Source organism: Podarcis pityusensis, assembly GCF_964106645.2.
Source record: "Podarcis pityusensis genome assembly, chromosome: 15".
NCBI classification, from domain to species: domain Eukaryota; kingdom Metazoa; phylum Chordata; class Lepidosauria; order Squamata; family Lacertidae; genus Podarcis; species Podarcis pityusensis.
This window is the reverse complement of record NC_138040.1, coordinates 10262281-10289157: the sequence shown is the minus strand read 5'-3', so window position 1 is coordinate 10289157 and position 26877 is coordinate 10262281. Positions and strand designations below refer to the sequence as shown.

At 44.9% G+C, this 26877-nt stretch overlaps 1 protein-coding gene across 1 annotated transcript in view; it reads left to right on the top strand.

Moving 5' to 3' along the window:
• GALNT17 (polypeptide N-acetylgalactosaminyltransferase 17) overlaps positions 1-26877 on the top strand; it is a 127218-nt gene that overhangs the window by 29908 nt on the left and 70433 nt on the right. The window contains exon 2 of the mRNA XM_080982992.1: positions 14991-15174. Within this exon, the coding sequence (XP_080839118.1) occupies positions 14991-15174 (184 nt within the window). The remainder of the gene's footprint in view (positions 1-14990; positions 15175-26877) is intronic.

Genomic DNA, 26877 nt, shown 5'->3' with positions numbered 1-26877 from the left:
TAGGTGGTTTAAGCAGTAATGCCATAAAGGTGTATGTAAAAAAGGATTGATAACAGATGAAAATTTAAAGTTATAGTATATTAAGTTAAAGGATTATGAGAAAACAAAGAGGGAAAGAAATTGCTGACTTAACTAATTGAACTGGAATACAAAAAAGGGAGGTATGAGGAGGTCAGGGAAACAAGGATATGAATCTAAGCTATGGAAAGATTGATCTATTTTTCTTTTTTTTTTTAAGTGTCTTTTATTCTTTTATTCTGTATTTTGTATTTTGTACTTTCTTGTATTTTTACTTCTTGTTTTTGTGTAATTCTTTTTTCTGAAATTTCAATAAATATCATATAAAAAAAAAACAGAACTCTCGTGGCCGTTGTCATAGACAAGAAGATGTTTTTCAACTTTTTTGGCAGGTCTTTCCCTACAATCCTTAATAAAAATGCCTCAGGTTTTTAAACAAATGTTAAATGGAACATTTTCTTCAATTCATTGTATATCATTTCCCAAATTTTTTAAATTACCTTACACTCTCACCACATATGATAAAATGTTCCCTCCTTTTCCTTACACTTCCAACATATATTTGAACTAGTTTTGTACATTTTCCCTAACTGCACTGGTGTTGTATACCATCTGTACATCATCATCATGTAGTTCTCCTTCAATAGGGAACAGTCTGTAAATTTTAAGTCAGTTTTCCATAATTTAACCCAGTCTTCCATCATAATGTTGTGACCTACATCTTGTGCCCATTTAATCATAACTGATTTCACCGCTTCATCTTTATCTGTGTGTCACTTTCAAATGCTAGCTAAGTATTTTCAAGCTGTTTCGTGAATGCTCTTTGTTTGTTGCTGAGATGCTTTGTTCATTGTGTGTTATTTAAGCCAATAATACAATGCAACAAGAGTCAGTAACTTGTGACCCTCCTGCTCCACAAATTTATTCATCACTGAACAGTGGTGGCTCTCACTTTTCAGTGGGCTCCTCCTCCGTTGTGCTGCTCCCCCCCCCCCAGCACCCAGTGCAGCCAAACCAGCCATGCTACCCTAAAATTGCCTCCACACTGAACATTGGTCAGGGCAATCTAAAACATCTGGAGACTCACTGGCTTTCCTCATGTGGCTTAATTCATTATTACTTGGTGTTGTCCACAGTCCCTGGGTGGGACTGGTGAGTGCGCTGCCCCATCTGAAGCACTGCAGAGCCCAGGTTTTTTAATAAAGTATATTTCCAAAATTGATTAAATTGTGATACTGCATCTTTCATTTTAAAATTTAGAAGTCTGGGTTTTGTTTGAACAGGAAAGGGCATGATTAAATATATCTCATTGGCATCTGATGTCATCTGCCTCCAACGGTTACACTCTAAATTCCACCTACCTGACCCACTTAACACTGTCAGCCCAATGATTAATGGCAGATCTTTCAAGATCACTTTCCCTTCTTCTTAGCAGGTTGAAGTGCTCCTGATAAAAGAATAAACATCTTTTAGCGACTGTGAGTATGTGGGGGCAGGAATGGCGGAGAACGTGAGGGAGTTCTTACTTAGTGCAGGTGTTCCTTAGAAGCGAAGACTGGTGCTCATTAGAACCAGTGGGGCAGAAGGCTGGGAGCCCAACAGTAGGTGGCGCCAGAGCCAACGACAGGCAGAGCCAAGTCATGCCAGTTTAGTCCCTATCCTTCTGCCGGCTGAGTTCTGCAAGGGCAATACTGTGACTAAGAAAGAAGAGGAGCCAATATTGGAGAAAGCCAACGAATTGTGGATTTGTTCCCACAACTTTCAATGCTGGGACCTGCCCCTGGACTGGTTATAAGTTAGGAGTGAGGAAGGTGGGCAGGCTGAGCTTAGTGGGGCACTATTCCATTTGCCACAGTGGAACTGCCTCCACCAAATAGGAAAGGGTAGGAGTGTTGTCACAAAGGGGGAGGGAGTTGTGATGTTGCATGCCACAGCTCTGAGCTGGTATACTGAAAACCAATACTAGGGTAATGCATTCAGAGGTGCGTTAGAATCAATGTTCCTTAACTCTCCCAGCCATGCACACACGCGCGCACACACACACGCACAAGCCATCATGAAAATCCATCAGAATTTTAGTTAAGGGCTTGGTTAAATATGCAAGTGAGGCCATTTTAATCCGGGCCACTTTTGTTCATTCGTATGCCGTACTAATCAGCGGGCGATTTGGAATCTGCAAATGTATCCAGAAATGAATACAGACAAATAAATAGGAACAGGGGAGAGAGAAACCTGGAGAAAATGGTAATTCTAGTTGAAGATAGAAGCCCAAAGTTGTCAAACTCTTCTGCCTTTTGGTGTGTTTGGTTCTTTTGTTTTGGGAATTGGATTTGGTCCTCCTCCATCATGACCCTGGAGTCAGATTCACTGGAGGAGGAAGGGGTGTGTGTATGGCTCTCCCTGGGTGTCATCCCTGAGGAGGTGACATTGCCACACACCCCCAGGATGCTCGCCATGGGTGGCACCCCTCGGGGACGCTAGCCCCGCCCTCGGGTGCATAGCATGTGCACCACTCTGGGTGCCAGAGCAGCTAGCTCCACCTCTGGTCAGATTCCTCAGCTTCAGAGGTTGGGGGTGAGGGCTTTGAAGCAGAAGGGGGAGGGCATGCGGGGGCAGGCTCATAAACACTCTCAGATGAACCTACTGGCCCAATGACTCTTTGTCCTGAGGATGCAGTACTGCCACGCCCTGACTGGGAGGACTCTCCTGCAGAAGACCCAGAAAGACCTGAAGCTCCTGCTCCGTTACAGTTGGAGATTACCAGAGAGGGGTAAATACAGAAGCATCCTGCAGTGCTGACAATGAAGCTGCTATGCAGTCATAGCAGGGCTCTGTTTCAGCTTGTTCCTTGCTGGAGCAACTTCAGAGCTCCACATTCCCCCAGAGCACTGGTCTTCAGCTGGTGGGGCAGGACGGACCAGTGGATCATTGACTGATCCAAGGTGGCTCACAACAGGAGCACTACCACCATGCACATATATGGCAAAGGTTCAAGAAAAAGGTAAAGGTAAAGGGACCCCGACCATTAGGTCCAGTCGTGGCCAACTCTGGGGTTGCAGCACTCATCTCGCTTTATTTGCCTAGGGAGCCGGCGTACAGCTTCCGGGTCATGTGGCTAGCATGACTAAGCCGCTTCTGGCGAACCAGAGCAGTGCACGGAAACGCCGTTTACCTTCCCGCCGGAGCGGTACCTATTTATCTACTTGCACTTTGACGTTCTTTTGAACTGCTAGGTTGGCAGGAGCAGGGACCGAGCAACAGGAGCTCACCCCGTCGTGGGGATTCGAACCGCCAACCTTCTGATTGGCAAGTCCTAGGCTCTGTGGTTTAACCCACAGCGCCACCCGCGTCAAGAAATGGGTTCAAGAAATGGGTCCCCAAATGCATGTTTGGGTTAAAAGCGGGCCCTGTGTCTGAAAAAGGATGCAGACTACTGCCCCAGAACCTAGCCTGAAACCTGCCTTACCTTCAGTCAGCCAGAACCTTCTCCCACCTTGCCTCATCTTACCTGCTGGGTGGGCCTTGCTGTGGCACATCACAGCATCTGATCTGCACTCCAGTTAATTGTTTTAAGGGGAGGAGTGAATCAACAAAGTGGCTGCACTCATTGCCACAATATTCTGCATTCCTTGACTCATTTCCACATCAAGAAACTCTGCAGCAGCTCTCTTCCTGGCTACGGTTATGGACATCAGATTTCAGCTTGCAGCAAATCTCACTCTTCCAACTTTTCATTTTAAAAAACAAAACAAAAAAACCCCCCACTGAATATTATTACTCCTATTTCATGGAAAATGCCAAAAGCGTCCTTACTTCACAACTTAGCAATGTGTCTCTCTAATGACGCATGACGACTTGGATCTTTTATGACGTTAATCTCCTTGAGTGGAGAGAGAAATTTGATCCCTCCGTCTCCACCAGCCATGAATTGTTGTATTTCCTTTCACTCAGGAAAGATAAATATTATGAAGCACTTAACTGCCCCATAGCCTTCGGTCCAGCTCTCTGATGTAGTTAAGGCAGGGCTTTTGTACGTGATGCTTTATATCCTCTTCCTTCCTCTACATCTTTCGGAGATGCTGAACGTGATTGTTTTTCAGAGCTCAGTTTTGGACTGCTGCAGCACTCTAATTTCCTAAAATGAAATGGACCAGGCTCTCAGCCATAACAGAAGTGGTGCCATATGACTGAGAAGCTTCTCTCCCCACCTTTTAACATGTGCATGCAAGAGACAGAACAGATGCGGCAGATAATAGTGCTATGCTATGTTCACCCTCACTCTTCTTCCTTCACATGCCCAAACTGTTGGTCCATCTAGCTTGGTCTTGTTTGCACAATGACTGGAAGTGGCTCCCTACTCTTTTCAGGCAAGAGTCCTTCCCAGCCCTACCTTGAAATGCCAGAGATGGAACTGGGAAATTTGCCTGGAAAATAAATGCTCTACCACTGAGCGACAAACCCTGCTTTGTATAGTGAATTAAACCAGTGATCTATGTAGGACCCAACCAATGAATTCAAATTCGAAGGAAGGTGATTCCTATTAAACATTAGGAAGAACTTTCTGGTGGTAAGAGCTGTTGAACAGCGGAATGAAATTACCTGGGAAGGTGGTGGACTCTCCTTCACTGGAGGTTTTCATTAAAAAAAAAAAAAAGATTTTTATTGAATTATCTGTTTTACAATTTCAAATAAACATTTACATACTTAAGATCTCAGTGACTTCCCTTCTCTTTCCTTGCTTCATTTTGCATACCTTATATCCCTGAATAGTTTAGAAAAACTATACCAATCAGCTTTCCATTATTACATCCATCAAAACGTATTTACACTGTTTAATTTATCTGAATGCTGCCAGCGTACACAATAATTTTCCATATATTCAATAAACGTTTTCCAATCTTCCTTAAATGTATGTTCTTCTTGTTCTCTCATTCTATATGTTAAGTCTGCAAGTTGTGCATATTCTGTCAACTTAAGCTGCCAATCTTCTTTGGTTGGGACCTCGCTCATTTTCCATTTTGATCTAACAAAACACGGGCCGCAGTTGTTGCATACATAAATAACCTTTTCTGACACCTGGGAATTTCAGTCTGGATTATTCCCAACAGGAACGACTGTGGTTTTTTGGGGAAAGTAAAGTCATTGGAGGTTTTCAAGCAGTGGTTGGACAATCACATACTTCAGCATTGCCATCAGCGACTGGCAATGACTCTCCAGAATTTCAGACGAAGGAGTCTTTCCCAGTCCTGCCTGAAGATGCCATAAGATCAGAAGAGCTCTAGGCACTTACTGTGTCACTTATATGATCTGTACAACATCAGGCACAACATGACTGTTAATAATCTAATTAGTAGCAGCAGTTTTAGTGGACTTTCTGCAGTGCACAGAAGAAAGCTCTTTAGAATCATAGAATCATAGAATCATAGAATCACAGAGTTGGAAGAGACCACAAGGGCCATCGAGTCCAACCCCCTGCCAAGCAGGAAACACCATCAGAGCACTCCTGACATATGGTTGTCAAGCCTCTGCTTAAAGACCTCCAAAGAAGGAGACTCCACCACACTCCTTGGCAGCAAATTCCACTGTCGAACAGCTCTTACTGTCAGGAAGTTCTTCCTAATGTTTAGGTGGAATCTTCTTTCTTGTAGTTTGGATCCATTGCTCCGTGTCCGCTTCACTGGAGCAGCAGAAAACAACCTTTCTCCCTCCTCTATGTGACATCCTTTTATATATTTGAACATGGCTATCATACCACCCCTTAACCTCCTCTTCTCCAGGCTAAACATGCCCAGCTCCCTTAGCCGTTCCTCATAAGGCATCGTTTCCAGGCCTTTGACCATTTTGGTTGCCCTCCTCTGGACATGTTCCAGTTTGTCAGTGTCCTTCTTGAACTGTGGTGCCCAGAACTGGACACAGTACTCCAGCTGAGGTCTGACCAGAGCAGAATACAGTGGCACTATTACTTCCCTTGATCTAGATGCTATACTCCTATTGATGCAGCCCAGAATTGCATTGGCTTTTTTAGCTGCCGCGTCACACTGTTGGCTCATGTCAAGTTTGTGGTCAACCAAGACTCCTAGATCCTTTTCACATGTACTGCTCTCAAGCCAGGTTTCACCCATTTTGTATTTGTGCCTCTCATTTTTTTTTGCCCAAGTGCAATACTTTACATTTCTCCCTGTTAAAATTCATCTTGTTTGTTTTGGCCCAGTTCTCTAATCTGTCAAGGTCATTTTGAAGTGTGATCCTGGCCTCTGGGGTGTTAGCCACCCCTCTCAGTTTGGTGTCATCTGCAAATTTGATCAGGATGCCCTTGAGTCCATCATCCAAGTCGTTGATAAAGATGTTGAATAAGACCGGGCCCAAGACAGAACCCTGTGGCACCCCACTAGTCACTCTTCTCCAGGATGAAGAGGAACCCTTTGGGTTCGGTCAGTCAGCCAGTTACAAATCCACTGAGTGGTAGCATAGTCAAGACTGCATTTTACCAGCTTCTTTACAAGAATATCATGGGGCACCTTGTCAAATGCCTTGCTGAAATCGAGGTAGGCTACATCCACTGCGTTCCCTTCATCTACCAGGCTTGTAATTCTGTCAAAAAACGAGATCAGGTTAGTCTGACATGACTTATTTTTCAGAAATCCATGCTGACTATTGGTGATCACAGCATTCCTTTCTAGGTGCTCACAGACTGTTTGCTTAATGATCTGCTCCAGAATCTTCCCTGGTATTGATGTCAGACTGACTGGGCAGTAATTATTTGGGTCCTCTCTTTTCTCCTTTTTGAAAATAGGGACAACATTTGCCCTCCTCCAGTCTGCCGGGACTTCGCCTGTTCTCCAGGAATTCTCAAAGATGACTGCCAGTGGTTCTGAGATCACATCTGCCAGTTCTTTTAATACTCTTGGATGCAGTTCATCTGGCCCTGGAGACTTGAATACATCTAAACTAGCCAAGTATTCTTGTACTATCTCCTTAGTTATTCTGGGCTGTGTTTCCTCTGCTGAATCATTTGCTCCAAATTCTTCAGGTCGGGCATTGTTTTCTTTATCGGAGAAGACTGAGGCAAAGAAGGCATTGAGGAGTTCAGCCCTTTCTGTGTCCCCTGTTTGCATTTCACCATCTTCTCCTCTGAGTGACCCCACTGTTTCTTTGTTCTTCCTTTTGCTACGAACATACCCATAAAAGCCTTTTTTGTTGCTTTTAACCTCTCTAGCAAGCCTGAGTTCATTCTGTGCTTTAGCTTTTCTGACTTTGTGTCTACACGTGCTGGCTATTTGTTTGAATTCCTCTTTGGTGGTTTCCCCCCTTTTCCATTTTTTGTACACATCCTTTTTTTAATCTTAACTCAGTTAAAAGTTCTTTAGATAGCCACCCTGGCTTCTTTAGGCACCTTCCATGTTTCCGTCTCATTGGTATTGCCTGAAGTTGTGCTTTTACTATCTCCCTCTTAACAAACTCCCAGCCATCATGAACTCCCTTTCCTTTTAGTATTACTGTCCATGGGATCTCACCCAGCACTTCCCTAAGTTTTATGAAGTCGGCTTTCTTAAAGTCAAGAAATTGAGTCCTAGTATGCTTGGCTGCTCCTTTCCACTGTATAGTAAACTTCAGAAGAGCATGATCACTCGCGCCTAATGATCCTTCCACTTCTACCCCACTAACCAGGTCATCAACATTGGTTAGGACCAGATCTAAAATGGCTGTTCCTCTTGTTGCTTCTCCCACTTTCTGGACAATGAAGTTGTCTGCAAGGCCAGTGAGGAATCTGTTTGACCTTATGCTCTTGGTTGAGTTTGACATCCAACAAATATCCGGGTAATTGAAGTCCCCCATTACTACTATCTCCCTTCCTTTTGCATACTTGGCCATCTGTTCCAGGAAGGCATCATCTATGTCCTCCGTTTGGCTTGGGGATCTATAGTAAACTCCCACAATGAGGTCACTGTTATTCTTCTCTCCCTTAATTTTGACCCAAATGCTCTCACTTTGGCTTTGAGGTTCTAAATCTTGGATCTCTTCACAGGTATACACATCCCTGACATATAACGCCACTCCTCCTCCTTTCTTGTCTGGTCTGTTTCTCTGAAATAGATTGTATCCCTCCATTATTACATTCCAATCTTTAATAAACATTCTCTTCACATGGAGGAATACTAGGTTGTGTTTTCTTTTCAGTGCTGCTGCAGAGTGCCACCATCACTCAGTCAAACAGAAGTACCATGTATTTTGGATGTAGGAAAAAGGAGAGACAAGTTAAGAGCTCTCTCGATGACAAAAATCACCGGTGTACAGAAGCTTCTAGATGGAAAGCTTGTATAATAAATCTCAGTCAAAACCTCAAGCATCCCCCAGGTCTTTTGTTAATCTGGAGATAGGATGACACAGGAGGGAACTTGGGGTTTCATAAGTGCTCAGATACACTAAACATCCCTATCTTTGCTTCTTGTATTTTTTATTATTTAATATAAACAACAACAATCCTTCTGTTTCACTTGTGTTTTGAAAACCAGTGGGGTGGGTGCATGGCTTGCTCCTCCAAGCTTTCATAAGATTTGCTCCATACTTGGCAACAGGTCTATGCTTTCTGGTTAAGAGCAGCATGCCCTAGAATCTCAGGGAACTCACCAAATCACTTGACACGTTCTATTTCAATCTGCCTCTAGTAAGTTCTCATGCCCTGGGCCATCCCTATGATATAATGTGCAGGACCAAGGGATGTGTGTGGTGCTGTGGTCTAAACCACTGAGCCTCTTGGGCTTGCTGATTGGAAGGGTGACGGTTCGAATCTGCATGACGAGGTGAGCTCCCGTTTGATCTCAAAATTCCAGGGAAGTGCATCATAGCTAAGTAGTCATGGCTCAGTAACAGAGGACTTGCTTTGCAGCTCAGTAGCTGTAGCTCAGTAGCAGATCACCTGGTTTGCATGAAGGTTCAATTCCTGGCACCTCCAGCTTGAGCTGGAGAGACTCTGGAATCTTGCAGAGCAATTGTCGTATAGTGTTGACAATACTGAGCTTGACGGACCAGTATAAGGCAGCTTCCTGCCTTCCTATGTGCTAGGAAATTCTCAAGACCAGTGCCAATATGTGGCATACTGGGGCGAGGGCCTGGTTGCAGCAGAGCCCATGACCAGCAACTGGGCTTACCATCATTATAGTCACCACTGCTTGCCTAAGCATGATGTTGTTGGTAGTGCTCAATTGAGCCTTGAACTCTGTGGCACCAGAGACTTAATTACGGTGTCCAAGCCCACATACATTCAGCAGAATTAAGCAGTTAGCCTTCAGGAGTTTGTGCATGAACAGATCAGAGTGCCAAACAACAGTCCTCCAGCTCTCACTGCAGGACTGGAGCAGAGACCTGGCGGCAGCACACATCAGAGCTCAAGGCCACCTGTACATGATTTCCCTGATATTGCTGATTTAATTCTTCCCTGGTATGGGTGATATTTCACGATGAAGAACTTTGAGGCCTTAAGTGTGTTACAACTATTGTACTGACTGTTAATACTGCTGGTTTATGTTTTTAAAATTCTAACTGTATTATAAAGGTTTTTTATTGTAAACTGCCTTGAGGTGGTTTAATAAAAGATAACATATAAGTCAATACAAGTTCACTTCCTACTTGAGGTGGGCTTTCATGAGCCATTGAAGAACATGTCTGAACCTGAGCTTAGAGAACTTCACTTTAACTTCCTTTCTTTTCTTTTGATTAATGGGCAGATTTGGACAAAAAAAAAAGATATTTGATAAAAATCTTTGTATTTTTCTTTATAAACCCTAATAAAAACCTTTTTTTATCAGAGAACACTGGCATTCCTAGTTGAATGACTGAGGGACTGAGCCCTTGTGTGTGGGATGAAGTGAATTTCTCAATGGCCAAATGGAACAGGGACTCTTAGTATCTCCCATGACACCAGAACTTTGGGTCACCCAAGGAAGCTGAATGTTGGAAGATTCAAGAGAGACAGAAGAAAGTACTTTTTCACACAGCTGAACTATAGAATTTCCCCCCACAAGAGTCAGGGATAGCTACCAACTATCAGAGGCACTATGTCCCAGTGGTTGGGAACTGCGGGTGAATGGATTGCTGTTGTGCTCACATCCTGCTTATGGACTTCCTATGTACATCTGGTTGGTTACTGTGAGAACTGAATGTTGGACTGGATGGGTCACTGGTCTGAGCCACCAGGCTCTGTTTATTTTCTTATATTTTGCTCTTATGACGGAGGAACTGGTTTTATAGTAGGCTTAGATTCACAAGGGTCAGCAAACTTTTTCAGCAGGGGGCCAGTCCACTGTCCCTCAGACCTTGTGGGGGGGGCGGCGGACTATATTTTGAAAGGGAAAAAATGAACAAATTCTTATGCCCCACAAATAACCCAGAGATGCATTTTAAATAAAAACACACATTCTACTCATGTAAAAAGACGTTGGTTCCCAGACCATCCACAGGTCGAATTTAGAAGGTGATTGGGCCAGATCCGGCCCCTGGGCCTTAGTTTGCCTACCCATGGCTTAGAATGTAGTAGCCCAGAGTAGCTGGGGCAACCCTGCCAGATGAATGGCATATAAATATATTATTATTATTTATTAGCCAATTTCAGCATTGTCGGTCCACATTGTTGCTAGTGACTCCTCTCTGTTTGAAACCGCAAGAGTCTTCCTTTTGTTTGTTTATTGTTAGGGGAGTGTGGTGGAGGAAGGAGCCTGAAACCCTTTATGTTTTTCTCATTTTCCTTGCAAATCCTTGAGAGGTGCCTTAAGAGTTCAAACTTTTTCAAGCATCCCATTTGCAGAAGCTCCCTAGTTTTCAAGGTGGAGGGGTTGAAGTACCCATCAACCACTATATACTCGAATGAATCGAGGTATTTTCCTTCAGGGAAGCCTTAGGATTGATTCCTCCTTTTCCAAGGCCAGGTATTTCAAAGACAACTTTTCAATCACTGCGGAGTCACATTGTCTTTTCCAATCTTGATGCTGGGCACTTAATGTATTCCTCCCACCAAGAGCACCTGTCTACGTTTTGCGGATCTGCCGTTGCATACACTTTAAAACAAAGTGACACGTTGACTGCCTTAGTGAATCTCTTCTGGCAGGCTGATCTGGCAACGGGGAGCATGGCGAGTGGGATGACGTGCAGGGCTGGGGCAGAATGGGAATGTACATATCCGAATGGTTGCATCTCACCTGAGAACACTTAACTTTTTGTGACAATGGCTCTGGGTGCCTTTTGAGATGTGGGACGGGGAGGAAATGACCTGGAAAGGAGTGTGGTGCAGTGGAACTTTTCCTGATAGGAGTGGACTGGCTTTATGATGCATTGAACTTATTTCACAGATTCCAGGAGCTGGAAGTGCTGTGTAAGGCAACCGATTGATCCATGACTATAGGAACATGTTGCAAGATCTCTTAAGGAGCCTCTGGGAGGGGCTGCTGCTAGCTCAGCTGGCAGATGCATGTGGACCAATGTTTTGAAGATTGAGGCCTAGGCCATCATAGTGGCGGAGAGCAGGCACTGGGGGGCGTGGCTGGTGCGCGTCCTGGGGGCGTGGCATGCCACCCGCAGGGGCATGGCACTCAGTGCAGGCGGTGGGCATCCGCGATGGCACCCCACTGGGATTGCACTAGGGGGGGAGTGTGCTTCCCCCGCCCCCCTCTTCCTCCACCAGTGGGTCATCATGTTACTGAGCCAAACAGGGATTGGAATAGGTATAAGTCTCTCCCACACCAAACCCCCAGAATGCCCGTTTTTGAGTTGAAGGCCTAAACTGGAAGTTTGGTTAAGAAGAATATACTTTAAGATGATTTGGATGGTTTGTTTTTAAGTATGGAAACTGATTTCATTCTAACCATATTTAATTGGTGAACATACCGTCCCTGACATTGCCTCCCCCCCCCCCCCTTCTCACACACACAGTGCCATGAAGGAAGAGAACACCAGCATTGCAACATCACATCGGGAAGCGCATGAATCCAGATTTTGTGGCATTGCGCTCTTTTGTTTCTTGTTCACCTCCTGTCGAAATAAAGGAACGACACAAAAGGCCTGCCTGGAGGGGTCGCAGGGTCCCTCAGCCGAAGCGATGGGAAAATAAATATCACCGCTAAGAATAAAAATCATCCATCAAAGTGCTCAGTAGTGCTTGACAATGAGGGAGGTGTGAATCTCTCCTAAAAATAAATGTAAAAATGTCAGGTGCTACTGCTCTCTATAATGCACAGTGAAGCATGTCATAAAATATTACTTTGTCTTTCCATCCCTTCTTAATGTGCTTGGCTTTTCTTTCTTTGACACTCGCTCTTGCCCCTTGGCTCTTTCCTTAAAGAGAGTGGAGCAAAAAGCACTTTGTATTGCAGAAAGTCCAAGGCTTGTGTATTGTGCATGCTGTGTCCTATTTATTTGTCTGAAAGCTTAAATTGGCCATTACATCTGCATTCATTTTAGCTCAGTGGAACGGACTACCTTGGGAAGGTGGTGAACTCTCCTTTGGAGGTTTTTAAACAGAGCTTGGATGGCCATCTGCCAAAGATGGCATAGCTGTGATTCCTGCATTGCTGGGGATTGGGGCTAGATAATCCCCCAAGTCCCTTCCAACTCTGCAATCCTATGATTCATTCACTGAAAAGATACGTATTTACTTGGCAATTCCTCCCTTTCTCTGAATTAGTCCCTTTTCAGCAAGGCAGTGGGAAGTAGCTAAATCATGATACCCATAATAGATGGGGGTGGAGTGGAGGAATCTGATAAAGGTAAGAACATAAGAGGTCCAGTGCCGAGGGCCTTCTGGTGGTTCCCTCACTGCGAGAAGCCAAGTTACAGGGAACCAGACAGAGGGCCTTTTCGGTAGTGGCACCCGCCCTGTGGAACACCCTCCCACCAGATGTCAAAGAGAACAACTGCTACCAGACTTTTAGAAGACATCTGAAGGCAGCCCTGTTTAGGGAAACTTTTAATGTTTGATGCATTATTGTATTTTAATATTTTGTTGGAAGCTGCCCAGAGTGGCTGGGGAAGCCCAGCCAGATGGGCGGGGTATAAATAAATAGATTATTATTATTATTATTATTATTATTATTATTAATTATTATGCCCTGCAGAATCAGGCCAGGGAGCCATCTAGCTCAGCATCCTGTGCTCAGAGTGGCTAAGCAGGTGTCTATGCTAAGGTCAAAAGCAGGACCCGAACAGCATACTGCCTCAAACAGGGGAGGCAGAAACCCAGGGTGGCATTCAACATTACCCCTAAACATTGAAGTTAATAGAAAGGAGTGACTTAGGGTCTTCTCTAATAGGGCGATGGGTGATGTATCAAGGCATCATCCATAATGGGTCCACGTTGTGGTAATGTTTACATAATATTGGAGATGGCAATGTATCGTGAATCACAATGTCTGTGTGTGTGCTATGTAAAAAATTGTGATGTGGGATAAATGATGAAGCTGGCCATCGCTTCTCTCCTGATTTCTACCACGCCTTTTGCTCTGTTCTATAAAACAACAGGTGCAACAATATGTTAAACTGGGTAAGTAGAAGTGTGTCTCCTAATTAGTAGCATTTGCCAGGACATTACCCAGTTCACCTCTCCATAGTTCCATCCTTATTTCAGACATTGTCCTATATCAGTATATCACTGATGCTGAAAACTGGACATCGCTCAGCCTTAGGACTTAATTCAAAACAACCTATAGCCAGATCTTCCATGAATTTGTCTAATCCTCTTTAAAGCCATTCAATTGATGCTTGTCTCACTCTTGTGAGAGCAAATTCCATAATTATAATATGTCCTGCAAGAAGTACTCCTCTTCTGACTTTTCAGGCATTCAGCTTCATTGATTGTCCCCAAGTTCTAGTATTGCTAAGAGTCCCTGTTCCGTTGTGCCATTGCAAAATTATCTTCAGCCCAGACACATGGGTTCAGTCATTCGACAGGGTTCAGGCACTGATGGCCCCGTGGCACATATATAAATCCTCATATTCGGTCAGCAGCTGAATGGAACATTACATAGGTCAAATAATTTTTCCACAGCAGACAGCAAGGCCACTTCCACCTTAAGAGGAGCTGGTGTTGCGGGCTCTCATGACCCCTCCATGTGCACAGAGGCCAGACCTGCGCGATTGGGGTTTCCTGGCTGCGTCACTGGCCGGCCCGGCCAATCCGGTCAGTCAGGGGGTGTGGCCTGCCTGTTAAAGGCAGGGCGCAGCCGGGAGATCTCTCTCTCTCTTGGCTTCCAGTGCTCCAGAAGGGCAGGGCCCCAACTGACTCCAGCTACAAAAGCTGAGGCTGCTGGAGTTGGGGTACTGTTTAGGGAGTTTCATTCCTGCTGTTGATACTATTTTTTTATGTTTACTTTTAGATCTTATGATGTATGTGGAAATCCCTCAATTTGGTTGTGAGCTTTTTAATGCATTTTATTTACTGTTCATGGCTGCTTTTTGTTATGTTTGTAATTAAAAAGATATAAGTTGTAAGCCACTTTGAGCAGAACTTTACCTATGGAAAGGCAGCATACAAATGACGATGGTGGTGGTGGTGAATCATGTAGGTGTTGGTGGAAGAACTGCAGTGGAACAGAAACAATGTTGTGTGTGACGAATGCAAGGTGGAAAAGAAAATGAAATCTTCTTACATCCCTAGAGAGGGTGTGCCATTTCTTCTTCCTTTTTTCAGTTCTTTGTGTTTTTCAAAGCTTAGATTAATTCTGTTGGATATAGCTTTTACCCTAATCACTTGGAAAAGTGAAGTAAATGTGTGTGTGAATCAGGGACAGCTGATCTGGGGAAAGGTGAGGGACAGAAATTACCAGGGGAAGGAGTGGGAATCCCAACACACACTCACTCAAAAAAGATGAAATGTGTTCACAGGCCCAGGAAGTTTAGCAATGCCTGGGTTACATCTTTGACTCTGGGATAAAGAAGCAATGGTTGACTCCCATTTTTGAAAACTGATCCTGTTTTTCTCTCTCCAGGTCTGTCCAAATCACTGGGGCTCATTGAAGGCTATGGTGGTCGTGGGAAAGGAGGGCTTCCTGCCACACTTTCCCCTGAGGAGGAAGAGAAAGCCAAGGGACCGCATGAGAAATACGGCTACAATTCCTACCTCAGTGAGAAAATATCACTGGACCGTACCATACCAGATTATCGACCAACCAAGTAAGTCCCTCATTTCATACCAGGGACCGATGGATCGGTCCATTTTACTTCTCTTGGTTTTGTATTTTTCTGATCCCTGATCCAGTTCTCTACATTTTTGCTGCAGTCCTGTGTGTGTGTGTGTGTGTGTGTGTGTGTGTGTGTGTTTGGAAGGGGAAAGAAATCCTCATGAAACAATTTACCAGCATTTTTGTGTGAATTTCTCCTATTCAACACGCAATACATGCTTTGAAGCTGCAACATCAAACCTCAGAATGAATGGTCACGAAACAGACAACATTCTCTCATAATTCTATGAAATGTTAGTCTATTGCCTAATCTCCCTACAAATTTGACTTGCTTTGACTCCACCTATCAGTGGGCTTCCTTTCTTCTGCCCTTCCAGTCCCAATACCTCCCAGGGAAGATTTTTAATGTTTAATGCTTTATTGTATTTTTATATATGTTGGAAGCTACCCAGAGTGGCTGGGGCAACCCTGTCAGATGGGTGGGGTATAAATAATAAAATTATAATAATCATTATTATGGAATAGGATGCCCTATTTTCTGTGGAGAAAGGTTGGAGAGTATGTGATAGCTCAGTGAGGGAGCATGAGGGAAGACTTATCATTCCTAATTGCACATTATATACAATGAATGCACAGATATTAATATTAATACAAATACACAGGGCTTTTAGAGAGGGAAGTTTTGGCACAGTACAGTTGTGCGTGATCGTAATTGCGTGACCAGGCCGCGACAGCCCCAGCCCCCAGGGATCATAAGGAAGGAATAAAGACTCTGACAACGTGTTAGGGAATTAAATTAGGCCACAACTTTATTAAACTTCCGAATGTAGGAAGACCTTGGCTTAGGCTTGGGCGTGTATCCTTCCCAGCTCCCCAGCTGGGGGGAACTGGGGAATATCAGGGTAAATGGGATATGGGTGTGCTCTGCGAGACGTATGTATAGCAGGCAGCCCAGCCCATATCCCCGCACACTGGGTAGTTCACTGACAGCCTTTTGGTGTATGGCCAGTGACACCCATTATATAACCCCTTTTAAGAGGGGACCCTGGAATTGCCTCCACAGGGAGGTGAGTTACTACTTCATGCCCTCCCCCATATAGGGAAGAAAAGACTATAGGATTCCACTCAAGGCCATAAACCGCCAAAGTTGTGACAAATTACTACAGGTAAGACAAAACCTTGTAATGCAGGAAAATTTCTTTCCAGTCCTTCAACAGCAACCAGTTAAAGACCGTAGCAGTGCCCGCTAAACAGGAAGAAAAAGTTAACCTGCAAACAAGAAAACATTAAACTAAGGGAGGGGTTAGAGGGTGAATCTCCCGAGCCGACTGCCTGGCTACTGTCGGCTCTACCCCTATATATAACTGGGACTGGCCCCCCTCCCAGCAGTGAAACTTGACTACTGGGGCTGGGCGTGAACCTCCAAATAATAACACGGAGAGGCAGGCCCGTCCCTGTTAGCCTTAAGTTCCCTGGGAACTGTAGCACCATGCGCAATCCCGCAAAGGGCACCTGCAGTGTAAAGTGTGGGCATGTACTCTGTTGCTTGGAGTCTCATTCCATAACATTTGGAAATCCACACAGAAGGTGAGGACATCCACTCCTGATGGCTCTAATGAAGATGAGTGTTTTATTAAAGCTTTATCCAAGTGGGATCATGAGCTCCAACGAAACCATGAGTGAGAGGATCTATTTATTTATTTTAAGCATGGGGGGGGGGGAGGACGGGTGCATTGCCAACGCACTCTGGAAGAGATATGCAATGGTGGAAAGGCCCCATTTATGAAACAGAACGAAATGGACCAAAACAAAACACCTGGTAATAAATAACCAAAGTATGCAAGTACAGGCAGGTGAGTTTGAATTAACATCCAGAAGGGAAGCATCCCTCAAACCCCCTGGGCATGTGGAAGCCACATTCCTTTAGAAGACATCTGAAGGCAGCCCTGTATAGGGAAGTTTTTAATGTTTAATGTTTTGTTATGTTCTTGTGTATGCTGGAAGCCGCCCAAAATGTCTGGGGCAACCCAGTCAATTGGGTGTGGTACAGACAATAAAATAATGATGGTGATTGAAGATTTATACAAACTCGCAGCATATGAACAACTTGCATATAAATGCAGACTTGCCACGGACAAATTCAATGATATTTGGAATCCATTCTTACAAATACTGTAATAGGTTTAGATATGGTGGAGTACAATAACAACCCTGTAAAATATAGTTTTGGGTCCCCCCCTTTATTTTCCTTTCTGTTTCTCTTACTTTTTCTCTCTCTTTTATTTATGTCTCACATATAATTATGTACTTTTCGAACTTTCAATAAAGTTGTTTAAAATCTAAAAATAATAATGATGGCGATGGCGATTCCATGGCTCCCCAGCCAAGGATTTGGGAGTAAATTCACCCTCCCTGCCATGGGAGCTTTGGGTACATGAATCCAAAATGTGCGCCCAGGCCTTGCTGTCCAGCATTCACCAAGGTGAGCCAGGTGGGCTAAAGAGCACCCCCACAAAGACACCAGCAAGCTTGACGTCTTGGGAATGCGACTCAAGTGTGACATTAGTTCCATAATGCCTCAGGGTGCCCTTCAATTGCCTTTCCTTTCCAAACTGAATGCCAAACAGAACAAAGACACAGATAATGAATAAGCCAGGAGAACCCTACAGTGTGAAATCAGCAAAAAATGGGGAGTTGGGTTCCCTGCACTCAAGACAAATCCCTAGATCACCCCCAGCAATGGTGGCTTGCAAAGGGAGAGAGAGAGAGAGAGAGAGAGAACACCACTGTAGAGTTATGGGGTGTGTAGAAGCTCAATGAAGAGGAGGGGGTGGAATAGGCATAAAAAGCTGCTCAGTCACCCACCTGCCCATGTGGTTCCCCACCCCCTCCCCTTGGGATAGACCAGCGCTCGGCTTCCCACAAAGGGGTTGTGTGTGCAACAATTTATTTCCTGCCAATGAGTGGGAGCAACAGAAACACAGCATTGGAGGCCTTCAGGCAAAACAATGTAGAGCAGGTGGTGCAGGGTGTTTTTGGCCAGGGAAGGAGAAATGGGAAAGCTTGGTCAGAGTCTGGGGTTGTAGTGAAGCCTGGAGGAAAGGTTTGTGTCGTGGTGGTAGAGCACTGCGTTGCAGGAAGAAGGTCACAGAGCCAATCCCCGATATCTCCAGGCATTGCTGTGAAAGACTCCCATCTGAAATCCTGGGAAGACCACTGCCGCTCACTGTTGAGCAGGGGTTGGAAGCCTGTGGCCTTCACATCAGCCCTAGCCAGAATGGCCAGTGACTTGGAGTCTGACCACACCTGGATGGTCACATGTTCCCACCTCAGGCATCAAGAATACATAAGCTAGGTTGGCCAATGGTGCAAGGCAGCTTTCTGGCATCTTCTCACATCACCATTAGTCATTTTTAGGTCTGTTAACCTAACAGCTTGCATGCACTTGGCAGAACTGAATTTTTGCATGCCTTGAATTTTTCAACTGTGCAGATGTTCTTTTGTAATTGCTCTTCTATCCCTCCCACCCACCTCTGGAACTCTAAATGTTGGGAATGGCTTCTCTTTGAAGAAAGCAAAAGAAAAAAAAGAGAGCAAGCCCTGAACTACTTACAAAACCTGTTTCAAGGCTTTGGGCTGTAAAACCAACTTACTTTTGCTCACTGAAATTAATGGGCATGACTAGCATAGGACCATTAATTTCAGTGGGTTTTCTCTGAGTAGAAATTGGATACAGCCTAACCTCCTTCCTCTTGAAGGAGCGAATGCCTCTCCTAAGATGAATGTTATGCTGTACACTTCCCTCACCTGAATGTCATTTTTTAAAAAAGAAAAAGTACATTTCCTCCAGTCTGCAAGGTATGCTATTTAGTTGAGTAAAACTCACATGATTAATCAACCACGATTTATTTCCTAAGCATGATCATATGCCTCTCTCACCACTCAGAAGTACTGTTTCTTGTCTTTACCTTCAGATCTTCTTCCAAGCTCTGGCCCCCTTTAACATATTTCAACGATAAGCCTCTCCCAGAAAGATTGTTGTGTTAGTCTGTTGCACTAACAAACAAACAAACAAACAAACAAACAAACAAACAAGGTTTCATGGACCAGAATCCACTTGATTAGATGTATGGTGGGAGAGATAAAAAGAGAGAAAGAGAAATGTTAGCCTTAGGGAAGGGCTGTAGGGATGTTGGGTGCAGTGGCGGAGGAAGGGGGGTGCGGTGGGTGCTGTCCGCCCTGGGTGTCACCACTAACGGGGTTACAAAATGCTGGGTGGCACTCACCACGGGCCCTGCAGCGTGCCCTAGCCACACGTCTCTCCTGGGAAAGACGTAGTGGCTTGGGCGCATGCAGGCTCTGTGCTGCCAAATGGTCCTCCCACTGCCTCTCCCCCAGCTTTAGGGTGGCTGAGTGGGAGGAGGCAGGCAGACTCTGGAGGCCCCGTGGTATGCTCCACCCCTATGGGTAGCTTGCCTGCCTTCGCCCCGCCCCTATGGGTGGCTCTGGTTGGGTGTGGCATGATTAAAAGCTAAAGCTAAAGGACCCCTGACAGTTAAGTCCGTCACGAATGACTCTGGGGTTGCGACACTCATCGTGCTTTACTGGCCGAGGGAGCCGACGTTTGTTCGCAGACAGTTTTTCCGGGTCATGTGGCCAGCAGGACTAAGCCGCTTCTGGCGAAACCAAAGCAGCGCACGGAAACACCGTTTACCTTCTCACTGGAGTGGTACCTATTTATCTACTTGCACTTTGATATGCTTTCGAACCGCTAAGTTGGCAGGAGCTGGGACCGAGTGATGGGAGCTCACCCCGTCACAAGGATTCGAACCACCGACCTTCCGATCGACAAGCCCAGGGAAAAGAATTGACATCTGGCCTTGTTGCAGCATCTGGTCCTCATGCCTCTGTTATGTGGCCTTTTGCTGCTGGGGGTGGCTATTAACAAATTAGAGTTTGGTTCAGACCAATGGTGGTTGTCTGGGTGCAAAATTGTTAGGGGGAGCAAAATTTCAACACCAAGTGCTGTATCAATACAACTGCATGCTTTGATCGCTGGGCTCTGTTGAAAATGGCTTCTCCATGCAAATCAGGAAGTGGCCTCTCCAGACAATGGAACATCTCTTCATTTCTTATCTCTGCAGCTGCCCCTCCCGGAGCTACAATTCTTGCATGAAGAGGATTTGATTGTTAAACCACTCTGGAAATTGTAGCTCTGTGAGGCATGATATTGTTTTAAACGTGCAGTGCAGATGGGGTCTAAGATGGAGGAATGATTTGGGAGATGAAAGGGTTACACTCCCCATCAGAAGATACAATTGTCCACAGCAATTAGACTTGAAAAAAGGTACTATTGGGTATGTGGCCTCACCTCTGCTGGAATGAAGCATAATTGCTGGCGGCAGGGAGGAATAAGCGTGGTCAGGGAATGTGTGGGTTTTTGTTTATGCATGGCTGTATGTGGTACCCACGACAGTTTCTCAGGTTCTGAAATGTGCTTGCTGCCACCTAAAGCGTTTGTGTTCAGTGCCCTCGATATGCTGATGGCACCTAGCTCTGCCACGTTCTCCAGTTTGCCTTATTTACCAGGGGCAGCTCCCTGTATTCTGGGGACTTGGCAAATCTCTGTCCTATTTTGTCCTCGTTAGAGAGCCATCTTCTCTCTCGTAACACACGTATATCTAAATGCAGGCACGCAGACTCTCTGAACGGCACACAGCCTGGTATTTCACCCCCCTGCGAGTGCCAAATTTATATATCAAAAGGTTAACCTATTTTAGGACAGTCATGCTTTTCTCTTTGACAAGAACAAACATGCTTTTTCAAAATTAGAAGGCAAGCGGCTGCCAAGATAGTGAGAATAGCAAGCAACTTCAATAGCACTAAAAGGTGGGGTAGATGCCCTAGGCAGTGATTGTCAGTACCTGTTCTGATACCCCCCCCATACACACAACTCCCCACAATAGCCAAGCACTCAGAATGCTTTTTGGCAAAGGAAACAAGAGCCAGCCATGTCTGCCAAACTCTGGAGTCGCAAAGCTAAAATGGGGGGGGGGGGGCATTTCTAATTTCCCCACACACTTGCACTTTCATAGCTGTTTCTCCCACAGGCCAGTTTCAGGTAATATGTAGCATGTGTGAACTTAAAGGTAGGAGAGACACATATCCTCCCACGCTGATCTTCTCTCCTGATCATCCTTGATGTTGGGAATCCTAGACAATCCGGGTTCTTGACTGTTTGGTTGAACACAGAGTCTCCCTGAAGACTCATCCTTCAAAGAACAGTGGCAGCGCATAGGGGTTTTGGTTGTGCACCCATGCACTTCTGCTCAGTTTGAGACCTTTTGCGTTATTTTGAATGTCTGAAGAAGATTTGAATGTGCCTGTGTGGGGTACTTATAGGTCATTCTTTCACTCATGCTCCACCACACACTCTTCTTAATTCTGTTAAAAAATATGCCACGGTATTGCTACATACGGCTTTTCCTGTTTTCTCCCTCCCTTTCAGAAAACAAGTTACATATATATATATATATATATTTGAGGAGGGGAAATGTGAGTCTTTTGTAGAAGTTAAAAGCAAATGAGGGGTGGGGAACGCAAATGCTTAACTCATCTTAGCATCTGATTAAAATATATACAAGTCTAAGGAATTTAGCTCAAATGGGTTTCAAATTGCTCTATTAGCAGGGGAAACTGGCTAAGCCCCCTCTGGCTTATTTGAAACTGTGTATTAATCTAATCATAGCTCTGAAAGCATGCATAGACACATAGAAACCACTAGGCAATTTGCAAAACCAATAGATTCAAGGAGGCTGGCAGCCTCCCTTCCTGTTTTGTGATCTGCCATTTTCTTGAATAATAATAACACAAAAACAACCCTGTGTTTTTTCTTTTCAGCAAAAGTAGTTTTGACCTTTTCTTCAGCTTAAGGAATCTCAGAAGTGCAAAGTAACCTTGGAAGGAAACATTGCTTGATGTTAGCCCCAGAATCCATTTGCTTCAGGTGCAATACACCTTGTGTTTCATCACTGTAGATTGGATGATAAATACTGTCAGGAGCTGCGGGGATAAGAATCAAGAAAACCAAGGCACCTTGTAGTGAGCCATGAAGGCTAGAGGTTGAGTAGTATAATCACACCACCTTCTTGGGCTTAAAGTTGGCTCACCTCTACAGTTCTACAAAAGCTTTCCAGTTCAGGTTGAGAATTTGCCTGGGCAAGGATAGCTGTTCCTGACTGAGACATTCAAAATTAAGAGCATAAAAAAGCCTCCTGGATCACGCCAGTGGACCATCTAATCCGGCATCTGGTTCTCACAGCAGCCAACCAGATGCCCCTTCTGGAAACCCACAAGAAGGACCCAAGCACAAGAGCCCTCTCGCCTCCTGCAATTTCCAGCAGCTGTTGTTCCAAAGCATTGCTGTCTCTAACTGAGGCGGCAGAGCATGGTCACCAGGGCTAGTGGCCAAAATGTTCTTTGGCTCGACCTTCTGGCTTTGATTATGAGCAATTTCCCCTACATCAATGCATGCTTGTGGATTGTTTTCACCCGTATGTGCATTTATACACATATTGTATAATATGGTTGGAGACCTGCATAGCAAAAGCCAGAAATACAGATTTAGAAGGTTCACATGTTGCTTCAGAAATTGTGGATTAAGTAGATTTGCATTTAAATGCAAACGGAATGAAGCATCTCCTCATCCCTGCTTTTCCAGGTCCCAGATCACTACCTCCCTGCCAGGCTCTGCTGATTCCTTGAGGAGCAGAAGGCTCAGAAAATAGCATTCCTTCTCTACTCTGACAAGTCTCTCTCAGTGCATAGTCTGTGCTGCCAGACTGACCTTGTATCCCTGGCTTTCAGTGGCCAGTGGCTAGGGCTGGGCAATATATTGATATATTGTCCAAAACTGGTTTAAAGTCCTTACCAGGGCCGTCTTAAGCAGATCCAATGTCGTGGTGCAAAGATCCGTCCGGCGCCCCACCCCCCATTTCCCAGAGTTGTCGACCTTTTCCAAAGCCTCTGCATGGATCGCTCTCCTCCCGCGGAGGCTTGGGAGGCAAGCTGCACGCCCACCAGCCATATGGTTGACGGGGTGCAGCTGGCGGGCATGCAGGAGGGAAAGGGGAGGCCACCGGCAAAGCCATGCAGCTCCCCCACTCGCTGGGGCACCCCTGGCAGGCTGGCGCCCTGGAACAACGCACCAGTAAACCCAATGGGAAAGATGGCTCTGGTCCTTACCATGAAATTGGTTTCATAATTTTTGACCAGGCAATATATTGCAAATCATGATGATGGTGGTGTGTGTTTGTGTGTGTGTGTGTGTGTGTGTTTGCATGCTATCACAGTGTGGGAAAAACCATGAAGCCAGCCAATGCTTCTCTTGATTCCTGCAGTCCCTGTTAACTCTGCCAGCTCATCCCTCCCCTGGCTCCTTTAGGGGGCAGAGAATCACAATAGCAGGCGGCGGCAAAAATCACAATGCGGGAAGAACTGTGAAGCCAGCCCAATGCCTCTACGTAGCTCTATCCTTATTTCAAACATTGTGCTATATCGGTATATTGCAATGTTTAGCTGGTGATACATCACAATGTTGAAAGCCAGATATCGGCAGTGGTACACCAGAGGGGTGCTCTTTCTGTAGATAATGGGCACCAGAGATTTTATTTGGGGATCTTGGGCTCAGGAACTGCTGAGCCGCTGGTCTTGGCCTGTGGTAGTGCTGTGTTGACCTCTGGTGCTGCTGGGTGATGATGGATCTGGCCACTCCTTCCTCCTTGGAGCCTGGGCTCCTGTTCTTGATTGTGATCCTGCTAGCTGCTGCTTGAAGGACAACTTATGGCTTTGCTCAGATGCAGCTCTGAGTTACTTTCCCAGTGTGGTCTAGTGGTTAAGAGTGGTGGACTCGTAATCTGGTGAACTGGGTTCATGTCTCAGCTCCTCCACATGCAGCTGCTGGGTGACCTTGGGCTGGTCACACTTCTCTGAAGTCTCTCAGCCCCACTCACCTCACAGAGTGTTTGTTGTAGGGGAGGAAGGGAAAGGAGAATGTTAGCTGGTTTGAGACTCCTTCGGGTAGTGATATAGTGGGATATCAAATTCAAACTCTTCTTCTTCTCTTCTATGGTTAGTGGCAAGGGGTGTGTGTGTGTGTGTGTGTGTGTGTGTGCATGTTACGAACCAAATGTGGTAATCGGGGGTAAAAATTAGCAGTTTAAAAAATGGGGGTGGAATTAATCATGTTGGTTGTATGTACAGTGGTACTTCGGGTTACATATGCTTCAGGTTACATACGCTTTAGGTTACACACTCCACTAACCCAGAAATAGTGCTTCAGGTTAAGAACTTTGCTTCAGGATGAGAACAGAAATTGGGCTCCGGCGGCGCAGCAGCAGCAGGAGGCCCCATTAGCTAAAGTGGTGCTTCAGGTTAAGAACAGTTTCAGGTTAAGAATGGACCTCCAGAACGAATTAAGTACTTAACCCGAGGTACCACTGTACTTGATTAAGCACTTAAATGACAGGCAATAACAAGGATAGCATGTTCAGAATTTATTATATAAGGATAGATTTCACTCAGCTTCCATACTTAAAAGAAGTAGCACAAAACACCTTCTTTTTGAATGAACCTCCTCTTCTTCACCATTATTTTCATAGCATGCCCTTAAAGTACTCCCTTTTGTGTGCCTGGTAGTTATTAAACTAAGGCAGACTCATAAATAAGTCTTGGCTGTACAGGTATAGTAGATCTACTGACTCCTCTCCTAAGGAGGAAAGTGTATGTTGTGTGTGTTCTACTTTTTCTTTTTTCTTTTTTTCTTTTTTTGCAGGGGGTGTCTGATGGGGAAATTGTACAGTTGGAAAATGTGCTTTTTAAAAAAACAAAAACAAACAAAACCCTGCATGTTTGGGTGCAAATAAATAGATTCCATCCCTGCACACCTTGTTGTGTTGCCTTGCCTCTTCTGGCATTGGATTCAAGAATATAGCTTTATGAGTTTGATTACCCAGATTCAACAAGAATGCAGAATTTTGGAAGCAATAGACTCTCTCACTGCTGATTCTCTCCCACTCCTTCCTGCCAATACAATACTTCTTTGTTTGGGTATCTTCCTTTGAACTTTGCCATAGAGTTTTCTTAATGGATCTGAAGGTTGATTGTGAATTCTTCCCGCGTGTGGGAGGTAACAATGAGAGTGTGTTAAGGTATGAATAGAAAATGCGGTTCTGCAAACCCCGTGCTGCAAAAGACAATTTTAAAAAAGGAATGTTTTATAAAAGAAGAGTTTCAACCAAGCAAAAAAATTTAACCTGTCCCCTTGACAACATATCAAATAGTATTCCATACAAAAGGAGAGAGAAAGAGAAAGCTGTTGATTCCTTCCATTCTTTTCCTATTAATTTCCCACCGCATATTTAGGGCCCAATTGATGTATCATTTAAGTGGGACCAGTAGCAAAATATTGCACTCTTGGCCACAGTACTCATTTTCTCCTCCCAGGTTTGCATCCCCTCATCTCACATTAACTTGGCATTTACTGGCCACTGAGCATGCTCAGTTCTCATTAGACTCTGTCTCCCCTCCCTAAAATCTTTTTAATATTGCAAACCCTAGGGCATGGGTAGGCAAACTAAGGCCCGGGGGCCGGATCCAGCCCAATCACATTCTAAATCCGGCCCACGGACGGTCCGGGAATCAGCGTGTTTTTACATGAGTAGAATGTGTCCTTTTACAGTGGTACCTCGGATTACATACACTTCAGGTTACATACGCTTCAGGTTACAGACTCTGCTAACCCAGAAATAGTACCTCGGGTTAAGAACTTTGCTTCAGGATGAGAACAGAAATCATGTGGCGGCAGCGGCAGGCCCCATTAGCTAAAGTGGTACCTCAGCTTAAGAACAGTTTCAGGTTAAGAACAGACCTCCGGAACGAATTAAGTATTTAACCTGAGGTACCACTGTATTTTAAATGAATCTCAGGGTTATTTGTGGGGCCTGCCTGGTGTTTTTACATGAGTAGAATGTGTCCTTTTATTTAAAATTCATCTCAGGGTTATTTGTGGGGCATAGGAATTTGTTCATTTCCCCCCAAAAAATATAGTCTGGCCCCCTACAAGGTCTGAGGAACAGTGGACCAGCCCCCCACTGAAAAAGTTTGCTGACCCCTGCCCTAGGGTTACCCTGAACCTTCTGATCCATAAGAACATGATAGCAGTCTTAGTAGATCAGGTCAAAGCTCTATCTACTCCAAAACAAGAAGAGCCAAGAATCCCTACCTCTTGTGTGTGGGGTGTGTGTGGTTGAGCATGCACTGGGATGTTAGTGGTGGGGCTTGCTAATTTCCTTCCACCCACCCACCCCTGTTGAGGCTTCATGCATTTGCCCTGAATGCATGAATAGGCCTGAAGAGAGCCTATAATATATGTGCAGATACCTAGGAAGCTATGGACTGAGAGTCAAAATGGCACAGGGTAAAACCCCACCCTGAATGGGAAAGTCTTTTCTTCCTACTCAGGGAGAGCCAATATTTGCACTTCCCTGAATTTCACAATGCAGTTCTCCAACCAGCCGACGTGCACACAAAAAAATCATGTATTTGGGTGTGCAAAAAAGTGCGTACCTTAATGAGAATAGAACGAAAAATGCGTAAGGAAAGTTATTTGCAAAAATATGCATGTTAGTCCAAACTG